The following is a 12,540-nucleotide window of genomic DNA, read 5'->3' on the forward strand; positions in this document are numbered from 1 at the left end:
TAAATATTTTTTATGTAATTGTCTGGGTTTTTTTCCCTTCTACCTCCAACAGTTTCTCTCAGCCTTCATCTATTAGATCAGGTAAGAGGAGGAATTTTTATAGGCATGGTCCTTAGCCTCTGTACTATCTCTCCACCCCTAAAGTTCTCTATACTTAAGATTTTTGGTTTTTCTTTGGCGTTAGACTTGGTGATTCTCCCAGATCAGCCACGTGCAAGGTTAGCCCCTCCCTGCTGTGCTATACTCTCTCCCCAGCTCTCATAGTATTTTTTTTTAAAGGGGGCCCACATCTGATAGTGCTCAGGGCTGATTCTTGGTTCTGCACTCAGGGATCACTCCTGAGGGGGCTGGGGGGACTTTATGTGATGCCAGAGACTGAACCCAAGTTGACTGCATGCAAGGTAAATGCCCTACCTGCTGTAAGATTAAAATAATTATTTTGCTGAATTTGAAATTTAAATGAAAATGTGAGTAATATATTTATTTAATATAACCTTTGATTGTGCATAGAAACCATACAAATAAAAAAGCATGAGATTACATAAGTGATTATATTACAAAAAAGGGGGAAATAATATTTGAGTATTGCATTTCAGGCAGAGTTCGAGGTATATGGTAAAGCTTAAAAGAGATTAAGCTGAGCAGCTGACCCACCTCAGGCAATCAATCACTCTATCGCCTTAGTATTTTTTGCCAAAAGGCCCTGATTTGAGTAAAGGGGAGCGTCGTGAACGAAGGATCCGGGCGTAAGGGCTGCAGCTGGTTGAGCTTTGGCAGGTGGGTGTTCGGGGAAGTAAGTTTCGAAGAAAAGGTTTCTTCCCGGGAGGCTGCTGGTTTGGCTGCTGATTTTCCTGGTTGGCACCAAGACGCTTTTTGGTAGAAAAAGCCTGGCCTTGTTGGAGTTTTAGCACAGTGTGGTACTGCTCTGCAATGCAGGCTGCCTTTTTCCGAAGGTCTAGTTTTACTAGCATCATGTTATTCTGCAGCTCAGCCAGGGTCTGGTCCTAAAGAAAAAGCAATAAAGTCACAGAAGCTATTATGTCTGGGGGGCTGGAGCAATAGTACAGCAAGTAGGGTGTTGCTTTGCACACAGCCAACATGGGTTCAATCCCCAGTATCCCATATGGTCCTCCAAGCACCACCAGGAGTAATTCCTGAGAGCAGAGCCAGGAGTAACCCCTGAGCATTGCCAGTATGCTCCCAAAAAGGATATTTTGTCTAGTACATTAGGAAACCAAGGCAAAAGAATGCATGCTTTCTGCTAGTTAATATAAAGACTGCTCTTTAAAGTTAAAACTTATAAATGGTGGGTATTTTAAGACCCCAGCAAATTGGGTTGGTGATGTGTGTGGCTCAGTGGTGAGAGTACTTGCCAAACCTGCGTGAGGTCTTGGGTTTGATTCTTTGCACAGTAGTATAAATAAACCCCCAAACTGGCACTTAATACAAGGGTGTTTTCTTTCTTCTTTTAGCCACAACTGGCAATACTCAGGGCTTATTCCTGGCTATGTGCTCAGGGATCACTCTGGCAGTGCTCACTTGGAGTACCATATGAGATACCAGGGATCAAACCCGGGACAGCCACATGCAAATCATATGCCTTACCTATTGTACTAGCTCTCTGGCCCCTATTTTCCTTTTTTTGGTTTAGTTTTTGGGCCACACCTGGCCACGGGGTCATTGCGGTGCTGGGGATGAGATATGGGGTTCCCTGATACAGTCCGTGCTTCAGCCCTTTGAGCAATCTCCCTGTCTCTAAGAGGGTATTTCCTAATACAAGTGGTTTGATATTGAATACATTTACATAATCTGTGGAACCCTTGGCTCCCGGGCCAAAGCAATAGTATGGTACAGCGGGTGGGGTGCTTGCCTTGCACTTAGCCAACCAGGCTTTGATTCCCAGGATCCCATATGGTCCCTGAGCATTGCCACCAGGAATGATCCCTGAGTGCAGGGCCAGGAATTAAAAAAAAAAAAGTCTTGTTTCTAGGATCAGATATCAGATACTGTGTTTAGTACATGACTTCTTTTTGTTTGTTTTGGGGACACACCTGGTGGTGCTAGGGAAACTATGCAGTACTGGAGACATGGCTCCGGCATGCCAGGCGTGTGCTCTAGCCTGTTGAGCTAGCTATCTGGTCCACTTGATTTTGGGAGAAAAAAACAGATCTGAAATCAGGATGTAATTTAGTGATGACTAATGGTCATAGCTAATAATTTTTTGGTGTTGGCTTGTAAAATGATAGCTTCTTACAATATAGGCATCTTAGGTGAAATATGATCTATTCATCTCCCCAGGGTTATTATAGAGAAAATGCCTATAAATTATTTAGCACAGTCCCTCATACTTGGTGAAGAGTTATTTTGCAGGGAAGAAGAAAACCTGCTGACTGTAAAAGCACAATCTAAAATGCTTGCCCTGGGGCCAGAGCAAAAGTAACTAAAGTAACTAAGGCATTTATTTGCCCTGTAGCAGCCCCAGGTTCAATCCCATGTGGTCTTCTGAACAACACCAGGAGTGGCCCTGATACCAAACAAAAAGTCTGCCCTTTGTCTTTGTCCCTCTGGGCTGCTGAAAGAGAAAGGGAAGGATAGGAACCCCCTAACCTGTTTGCTTAAGGTGTCATCACAGGTGGTCAAGACTTGACGAAGTTTTCCTGCTCCAGTGCTGTGGCAACAGGCTCTTTCTGCTGACTGAAGAGACTCGCTGAGCTTCTGAAGCTCTGACCGCAACAGCCTTACATTCTGAAAAGGGAGGATGAGATTGTGGCCAAGCCTGATCGGACAATGATCTGGAGGAGTCAGATAGGAAAGGATGCTGAAGAACGAAAGCAGAGTGAAGGAGCCACTGTCAAGGATTGCGCACAGACCTGTGAGTTCTGACGAAAAGGACAAGGTATGTTGGCAATTACCTTCTGGCCCTCCTCTAATTTCTTGTCCACATCAGTGGTGAAGAGCTTGGCTGAGGGTGGCGGTTCTAACATCCTCTGATACTTCTGGAGCTCTAAGGGAAGGAAACAGGGACTTTTAATGTGTCGACTTTCTAGCCTTGGACTGAAGTCTTTTTTTTTTTTTTAATTTTCATTTTTTTGCTTCTGGTGTCACACTCAGTGATGCTCAGGAGTTACTTCTATCTCTGCACTCAGAAATTACTCCTTGTGGTACTTGGGGGACCATATGGGATACTGGGCTTGAACCCGGGTCAGCCACGTGGAAGGCAAACGCCCTACCTGCTGTACTATCGCTCTGGTTCCAGACTGGAGTCTTAGACTTAAAGCAGAGTGCAACAAGTATAAAAAGACCACAGGCAGGGAAGATAAATCAAAGGGCTTGACCATAAGATTCACATGTCGAAGTCCTGGGTTCCATTCAGAGCACCACATGGACCGAGTACAGCTGGAAGTGGCTCCAAAATAAGAACGTTCATAAAAAGAGAGGCACGTGCATTCTGGAGTGAAAGGTCAGGGGCAACGTAGCTTGGACAGAGGAACTTAGGCTGCAGTGATTGTTTGAAAATCTGAGTCAGTATTACATCTCTCCCTCCTTCTCCCCGTCCTTACCTTCAGTGGTGGTAGACAGCTCTGCTCTGCACTGTTCTAGTTTAGCTTTAACCTCCTGGAGCTGTTGGGCAGAGGAAGAATTCGCCAACCTTTGTGACCGCCGTAGGGTACATTCAGACTCTGCCTGCTTCGGGACTGGCTGCTGTCTGGCTTCCCTCAAGAGAGCCTCGAGCTCTTCAATCTTCTCGTCCCGCTCCTGAGAGGGAAGCAGAGAGCACAATTCCATCCCTAGACCAACAAATCCTGAAGAGAAGAACAAAGCCTTCCCTAATACTGACGGCTGAAAGCCTGTTTGTCTAGCACGTAAGCCATTTCCTGGCCAACCAAACCCTTAATTCTCCAAACACAGATGAACAAACTACAAAGCACTAAATAAAAAGGAGAAAAATAAGTTACACCTGCCTGCCTAAGTATATAAAGTCTCTATACCTCAGGCAAACTTGTGATGGAAATCAGAGCAGCTGGTTGGGTGGGTTCATGGTAACTCACCTGAAGCTCTTCTTGGTAAAAAACTGTCAGCGACTCCTTCAGGATATTCAGTTTCTCTTCATACATTTCCTCCAGTAATTCCTTCTGAGTATCCAAATGTTCACTGCCAAAAGAGAAGCGAGTAATTCCGACTTGGAGGCCCCTCTCTCCTTCCCAGCCTCTAGCCTAGGTGACAGACCTGGTGGTCATGGGCGTACCTGCACCACTGTTCCCGCCGCTGCATCTGCTCCACCATCTCATTGCAAATCTCATCCCGCAGCTGCATCTCCAACTGCAATTTTTCCTGTCTCTCTTTCAAAAGCAGTGTTTTCATGGCCTCTACCACCTGCAGGAGCTCCTGCGTGGGAACACCTGGGTCAGACAGCTGTCTGGAAGACCGCGTGAGCATGTGCTGCCATCCAGCTGGGGACCAACTCTCCTAATTTCCTACCTCTTTGCTGTATCTGGAGATGTCAACTTCATTCTCACCGTCTTCATCAAGATCTGGTTCTAATTTTGCTCCTGTCTCTAAGGTGGGCGATTCCCGAAGACTGTGTTCTTTGATGAATGAATACAACGATGGGAATCCCAGATGCACGGGCGGTGCATGAACAAGCTGGTAGTGGGGGGAAAAAAATCCTCACTGAATCCAAAACAGTCTCTAGAAGATTTCTTCAAGTTTTTTTTTTTTTTGGGGGGGGTAGGGGTCACACCCGGCAATGCACAGGAGTTACTCCTGGCTCTGCACTCAGGAATTACTCCTGGCGGTGCTTGGGGGACCATATGGGATGCTGGGAATCGAACCCAGCTTGGCCGTGTGCAAGGCAAGCGCCGTACCCGCTGTGCTCCAGCCCCTCTATAAGATTTCTTAAGGAAAGACACTGATCCAAGGGAGCACAACTCTCCAACTACAAATTTCTCACCTGGCTGGCAATAGCTGAGAACTTGGCCACGTGAAGGGTCTCATCATAGTTGGATGCACAGGGGTTCACGTTGACAATCATGCAGGAGCGACCTCGACCTGTGAAGAAGCCCTGGAACACTCGAGTCAACTTGCTGTCACGGAAGGGAACCAGGTTCTGCTTTGACCTAGCAAAGAACCAGAGAGAACAGCGCTGAGAACAGAACCCCAATTCCTCAGGTACCTCCCACCAGCTCCATTGGGGACGAAGAAGTTGCCTAGCAAATGGCAGAACTCTTGGAAGCTGGTTTTCCCAACCTTTTCATATATTTTTTTAACCTGCAGACTGTCGGCAGCTTTAGACCACCCAGCCCACAGCTTATAGTCAGCAACTTGCCTGTTCTGTTGGTTTTGGCGCAGGGCTGCAATACAGCGGCCCAGGGTGTGCAGAGAAGTGTTAATGTTTCCTGCTTCCTTGAGCCGCTCACCACTCTTCTGATCTTTGCAGCGCTCTGAGCCAGCCAGATCACAGAGTGACAACCTAGAACGTGAGACAGGATTGACATAAGGACCCCACACGCTACGAGCCATCTAGCCTCTCATATAGTTCCGGGGAGGGGAGATTTCACAGAGATAATTCCCCCTCCACCCCTCCCCCACCATGCTCCCTTTCCCAGCCACCATTTATGGCCAAGCCCAGTTTTCTCAATGGAAAAACTTACTCGCTTATTTTGGGGACTGTATCCCCTTCCCCCTGAAGGTGCAGGATCCGGATCGAAAAGATGCTGTGACTGGAAGTTAAGAGAAAAGGATGTATCACTGCATTGTTTCCTTCTTTTGAGGCCACACCCAATGGTGCTTGGGGCTCACTCCTGGCTCTCTGCTCAGATCATTCCTTACATGATCAAACCTGGGTCGCCTGCGTGCAAGGCAAACACTCTACCCACTGAATGACTGCTCGACCCTGCAGTTTCCTTATCCAGGTAAAGTGAGTGCTAAAATTTCCAGGAACACAATTCCCCTTACCTGCGACTGGAGTTTTGGTTCAGGTGGGTGCTGGCAAAGCTCTGGTTTTTACGACCAACTTTCAGGAGTTTCCAGGCCTCCTCGGCATCCTGAACATGAATCCAGTTGAGATCTAAGACCAAGGAGAGAACACGAGATGCAAACACCTGAGCCATGCTAGGGTCTCCCCCAGACTCTCCCGGGCTGTGCAGCCCCCTCGCTTCTCCGTACCTTTCACGTAGGGATTGCCATTGTGATCCTCACACAGTCGCAGAGTCTGCCTCTTGCGCTGCTGGTTAGGCAGTTCCAACAGGTCATACAGGAGTTCATTGTAGATCTCAAAGAAGGAGACCCAGATGGAGAAGCGAAATTCTGCAGGGACACTCACAGGGGCAGTGTCTGGCTGTGCCCATCGGTAACTTGTTTCTGGGGAAGAAATCGGTACACTGGGCATCAGTCCTCAAAAGCCCACCTGCCCTTGGTTGGCAGGGGTCTCAGGAGCGCAGCTTGCAACTTCCGTCTGTCCCAGTGGCAGCTGTCGGAGGCAGGGAGTGCTACCTGGCACAGAACCCAGTCCTGGTACATACCATCCAGCTGGCTACTGCTGGTCATCTGGCTGGTGGAGGAGAACCCGGCGATGCCGCTGTCAAAGCTGGTGCTAGTACCCATCCGACTTTCAATGTAGACACTCCTCTTTAAAGAGGTAGACAGCTCCTCCTAGAGGGGCCCAGGGAGACGATTAGCACAAAACTTTCCAAATATTGGTCCCTCTATGCCCTACTCTATGGACAACAACACTTCACCTCTTGGAGGCCTCCATTTAATAGGGCCAGTTTCTTTAGCTCTTCCTGACGGATATGCTTATGTTCCAGCCTGATGACCTCATTGGAAAGCAAAGGCTTCAGATCAGGTGTGGAATGAAGCTGACCCTGGAGACTGTTGAAGATTAGAGCCAGGGACCGTGGCAGGATCCCTCCATCCTTGATGGTACCTAAAGGTACATGAAGAATGGACAGTGGGACAAGTGCCTTTCCCCCCGACAACTGAGAGCATTCACGGATGAAGATATCAGTATGGCCCAATTAGCAATCCCATGAAGCTTACTACTTACCCTGAATTGTGTGAGTTTTCCCTGAGTTGGTGACTCCGTATGTATAGATGAGCCAGTTCTGTCCTTTGAGCACGTCCTTTACCATGTCCTTTATGGTCAGGTTGAAGAAGGATGCCTGTCCCACTTCTGGTCCGAAGATCTAGAGAGAGATCAAATTTCTCAGAGGCCTATTGTTCATCTCCTCTGCCTCCAGCAGATGACGTTCTTCCTGGGTGGCTGGTTCTGGAGCACACTTCAGAGAACACTTCTTCCTATGTGCTTTGAGCCAGCTCCTGAAACACGGAAGGCTTAAGCCCTCTCTTATTCATCCCTTCCTCCCCTCCCCCCCCATCCTAGTCAGCCAATACTTAAGGTATGCTATCCACCAGTGTTTCCCAAAGGGGGTGACACTGCCCCTTGGGGAGCAGTGGAATGAAGAGAGTGTTAAGAGTCTTGGGAACAGTGTGTGGCTGTTGGGGGTGGGGGGGCTGCTTTATATTTGGCTGCATAAGGAAGATAATTTCCAGGGAGGCAATGAATGATTCCCAATTAAGTTTGGGAACCTCTCTCTCCAGTCCATTCAGAGCTACGGCTTGTCTTCAAGCCCATGTTCTCCCTTGAACATGTATTTCGCTTGCTTGTCTCGATGTTTCTTTGCTCTCCATGTTCCCTCCTAAATACATTTCCTCTCTTTCTCCTCACATCATGCTAAATAAATTTCAATAAAAAGTATGTTGCTTCACTAAAAAAATTAATTAAAATAAGTTCAGAGCTACACACACAATGGGGTAATAGAATGGTTATGAATTGTGTTTAGAATCAAGTCCACACTCTACCATAGTCAAGTTACAAGATATATCTTCACTGAGCCACAGTATCCATGTCAGGAAAGCAGGGACAGTGATGACATTAATTATAGAGTTGCTGGGAGGTTGGAAAGAGAGTACAGCAGGTAGGGCATTTGCCTTGGATGAGGCCAACCAGGTTTGATCCCTGGCACCCCAAGTCTATCAGGAGTGATCCCGGAGCACAGAGCCAAGAGTAAGTCCTGAGCACCACTGGATGTGACCTAAAACCCAAAATATTAAAAAGCAATGGAGTTTCTGTTTCTGCGGTCCAGAGACTTAGTTCATGATCTCTTGAGCACCACCAGAAATTACTCCCAAGCATTTTTAATTTTAGTGTGCTCCTCTCAAAAACAAAAGTTGTGGGGGCTGGAGCGATAGCACAGCAGGTAGGGCGTTTGCCTTGCACGCGGCCGACCTGGGTTCGAATCCCAGCATCCCATATGGTCCCCTGAGCACCGCCAGGAGTAATTCCTGAGTGTAGAACCAGGAGTAACCCCTGTGCATCGCCGGGTGTGACCCAAAAAGCAAAAAAACAAACAAACAAAAGTTGGGCATTAATGTACATAAAATACTTGATACAATGAATATGAATAGGCCCCTCAATTGTAGAGATGCCTCTTGGAATTCAGAGTCAAGTAAATAAATCTCTAGCTTTTAAAGAGGAAGTCAAGTTACCCCTATACATTGTACTTCCATACCTGGGAAAAGGTGAACCTGTGGGTGGCTTGTCCAATTCCCCGCTCATTGCTCTTCTGGGCAAAGGAGTCTTTGGGTGCCCGTAGGACAAGTGTCTCTGAATTTTCAATATGGACACAGCCCTGAGAAGGGGAAAACCATTGTCAAGAAGGAGACATTCCTGGAATACGCTTCTGAGCTGTATCATTCCATCCTGAATCTTCCCTCTTCACTTACCTGATCTTCCTGGCGTTCCAACTCTGAGGGCAACAAGGGCCTGATCCTTAGGTATACTTTCACCTTCTCAGTGTTATCCTCACATGGAACCTGTGGGGAGAATTCCAGGCCAGGACCACCAGTTAACCACTGTGGTTACCTCTTAGAAGGTGAACAAAGCAGTTTCTGGGAATCACGTTATACCCCTACTCCTCTGCAGACATCTTGTGCATCTAACTCTTTGGTTTTATAACTGTTCCAACCTTTGTGATCTTTTTAACTATTTTCTCACTCATCCTGTCTTTAAGTTACCCAGAAACCTGGCTTGTCACACTGAGCTAGGATTGGATGACTGGCATAATAATTGGCATGTGCGGGCCTGAGCGTAGTACAGTGGGTAGAACATTTGCCTTGCATGTAGCCAACCCGGGTTCAATCTCCGGAATCCTATATGGTCCCCCTGAGCACCGCCAGAAATAATTCCTGAGTGTAGAGCCAGGACTAACCTTGAGCATCGCTGGGAATGACCCAAAAAGAAAAAAAATCAGTATGTGCTGGAGATGGAGAGATAGAGCAGTAGGTAAGACACTTGCCTTGCCTTGCATGTGGTTGACCTGGGTTTGATCCCTGACATAAAATATGGTCCTTCAAGCTCAAAAGGAGTTGATTCCTGAGTGCAGAGCCAGGAGTAAGCTCTGAGCACTGCTGGGTATGGCCCAAAACCAAAAACCAAAACAAAAACTCAGCATGTGCTGTTCTGGCACAGAATAGAATGTTCAACATTGTGGAGGCAGACTGCTGATTTTGAATCCCAACTCCATCATTTAGTAACTATGGGAACTTGAACAAGTTATCTGAAGTCTCTGCTTCAGTTCCCACTTCTGTAAAGTGTGGTTAATAATAGCAGTCCTGTTTGAGCATTGTATAACTGAGACTTAAACCTGAAAGTTTTGTAACTTTCCACATGGTGAATCAATAAAAGAATTTAAAAAAATAATAAAAAAAATAATAGCAGTCCTCAGGGCCAGAAAGATAGGCTGTTTGGGCCCCCATGGTCCCTTGAGCCCACCAGGAGTGATCCCTGAGTACAGAGCCAGGAGTAAGTGCTGAGCACCACCAGGTGTAGCCCAAAAAGCAAACAAAATAATAACAGCTCCCCCCTCACCCGCCTTATTTATTTATCAGATATTTAGTGTGGTTACTATGTCCAGCAAGGAACTCTGCAGAGTCTCAGAGTAAAGGGCATTGTTATATCTTCTGGTCTCATAAAATTTTCTCTTTTATGAAAAAGGAGATATAGTTCTTTTTAACCAGGCAGTTTCTCTCCCAGGGGCTATTTAACAATGTCAGGAAAGGTTCTTTGGTTGTCACTGGAAGTAGTAGACATCAGTGGGAAGAGGCCAAGAATATATTAGGAGACAGAAAACAATTCTCTGTAAGAAAAATATATTTAGTCCCAAATATCAATGATGGAGCTGAGAAACCTCAGCCTGGCTAGAGAAAGGCTTCAAAATGGAAGTGGTTGGTATGAAAACCTGGGTGTGGGTCGGAGCGACAGTACAGTGGTAGGATGTTTGCCTTGCAAGCGGCCAACCCGGGTTCAATCCCATATGGTCTCTCCAGCACCACCAGGAGAAATTCAGGGGTTAACCCCTAGCATCGATAGGTGTGACACAAAAAGCAAAAAAATAACAAAAAATAAACAAACAAAAAAACCCCTGAGTGTGCAGGAGAGAGAGGAGAGGAAGGAGGGAGGGTCGGAAAGGGATAAGGAGTAGAGGGGAGAGGGAAGAGGTAAAGCACATCGGGTAAAGCACTTGCTTTGCATGTGGCCAACCTCAGTTCAATTCCTGGCATCACATATGGTTCCCTAAGCACCACCAGAAGTGACGCTTGAGCACAGAACCAGAAGCAGCTCCTGACAGGTGTGTACCCAAACCCCTGGCTTCAAAAAAAACCCAAAAACAAACAAGTAAAAAAAAAACCCACAAAATCCCCTGGGTGGGGCTGGAGTGACAGCACAGAGGGTAGGGGGGTAGGGCGTTTGCCTTGCAAGAGGCGGACCCAGGTTCAATTCCCAGCAACCCATATGGCCTCCACCTCCACCCCCCCCGCCCCCACCCCCAAACACTGCCAGGAGTAATTCCTGAGTGCATGAGCCAGGAGTAACCCCTGTGCATTGCCTGGTGTGACCCAAAAAGAAAAAAAAAAACCCTAGGGGTGCATTTCACCTACTTAATGACAATAAAATTGCTGTGCAAAATACTTCTGGGCTTCACAGTAAAGGAGAGATAACTATTATCATCCTCTCATTGAATTAATTAAGAGTATACAATTGAGGGACTGGAGAGATATTTTAGCTAGTAGGGTGCATGAGGCCGAATCAGCTCCAATTCCTGGCATCCCATATGGCCCCCTGAGCCCCAGCAGGTGTAACTCCTGAGCATCAGTGGGTGTGGCCCAAAAACCAAAAAGGGGGATGTGGTGGCAGGAGAAACAGTACAGCAAGTAAGGCCCTTGTCTTGCTTGTGGCCAACCTGGTTTGATCCTGGCATTCTATAAGGTCCCTTGGACCCCACCAGAAATGATTCCTGAGTAGAGTCAGGAATACTCCCTGAACACTGCCTGGTTTAGTCCAAGAGATAAAAAGAGTATATACTTTAGTGTTTCTCATTACTGCAATGTAAATTTTTTTTCTTCCTAATGAATACAAATGCTTCTGTTTCTTACTTGTCCTGCTTGAACTGTCTCTGATTTCTCACAGGAGCAGGATTATTTGACCTTGAGTTTATATTAATGCTGATAACTAGTAGGCTGAACATATCCTTCTGCCCCCAAGTCACCTCCTTTACCTGTTGCTTGTCCTCCGAGGAGGAGGAGATGTCAGAGCAGTCTGAGAGTAGCTTCTTGCGGACAACAGACCCCAAATCTGCAGCTGTGGACTCAAACATGGGGGAGACCACGACCTCGTCATCTGACAGTAAGCCGGCAGGCGGAGAAAGGATGCCTTGTGACATGACAACAGGGGCAGCTTCGATCTAAAGACAAGAGTGGGCTGGGTGTAGTAGCACTTAAGGAATTGAAAAGATAAGAAACAATACCTTGGGGCCGGGGCGGTAGTACCGTGGGTAGGGCATTTGCCTTGCATGCGGTCGACCAACCCGGGTTTGATTCCCCCAGCACTGCCAGGATTAATTCCTGAGTGCAGCGGCAGGAGTGTGCCCTGAACATCGCCGGGTATGACCCAAAAAGCCAAAAAAAAAAAAAAAGAAAAGAAAGAAAGAAAGAAAGAAAAGAAGAAAGAATACCTTTGCACCACCACACCTTGTTCTCCCCTGCACTACAAGCCGAAACTACAAGCCAAGGGGAAGGAAAGGAAATGTGGGGTTAATTATTTAATCCTGTCCGACCGTTAGCAGGAAAGAAAATCCGGCTCTAAAAGCAGAAGAACGCATTGCAATTAAGGTGCCTCGCCCAGTGGTGCCGTGGAGGTGGTGTCAGCAAGCCTCGCCGCCAGCCCCAGCGAGAGTTCACAGACAAATTTAAGAGAGGAAAAAAAGAAAAAAAGGGTGGCAGCTCCGTTTTCGAAAAGTCCTATTCTTCGAGAGTCAGAGCCGGTACCGCACACTCACCCAATTATGTGACGGTGGATCTTTGCTCCGGCACCAGCAGCCCACACTCCGCCGCGGAACCTGCGCCTTCGCCGCCCGAGAGCACAGCTCCACCCACGCGGTGCAGCTTTGTTCCCAATACAATGTTTTAAATTACGCGCTGGTG

At 47.2% G+C, this 12,540-nt stretch overlaps 1 protein-coding gene across 1 annotated transcript; it reads right to left on the minus strand.

Annotated features, from left to right (window-relative positions):
• Positions 1-527: 527 nt before the first annotated feature.
• Positions 528-12,527, minus strand: KIF20A (kinesin family member 20A). Its single transcript, XM_004609897.2, has 19 exons — positions 12,396-12,527; positions 11,616-11,801; positions 8,785-8,874; positions 8,571-8,690; positions 7,046-7,184; positions 6,738-6,925; positions 6,522-6,651; positions 6,166-6,360; positions 5,956-6,067; positions 5,652-5,720; positions 5,327-5,470; positions 4,952-5,117; positions 4,480-4,644; positions 4,247-4,386; positions 4,050-4,152; positions 3,561-3,756; positions 2,913-3,004; positions 2,608-2,745; positions 528-1,004 (listed from the first exon to the last, which is right to left on the minus strand). The coding sequence occupies exons 2-19, from the start codon at positions 11,778-11,780 to the stop codon at positions 681-683; spliced, it is 2,676 nt and encodes an 891-aa protein (XP_004609954.2). The 5' UTR covers positions 11,781-11,801; positions 12,396-12,527; the 3' UTR covers positions 528-680.
• Positions 12,528-12,540: the final 13 nt, after the last annotated feature.

Source organism: Sorex araneus, chromosome 6 (assembly GCF_027595985.1).
Source record: "Sorex araneus isolate mSorAra2 chromosome 6, mSorAra2.pri, whole genome shotgun sequence".
In the NCBI taxonomy this organism is placed as follows: Eukaryota; Metazoa; Chordata; class Mammalia; order Eulipotyphla; family Soricidae; genus Sorex; species Sorex araneus.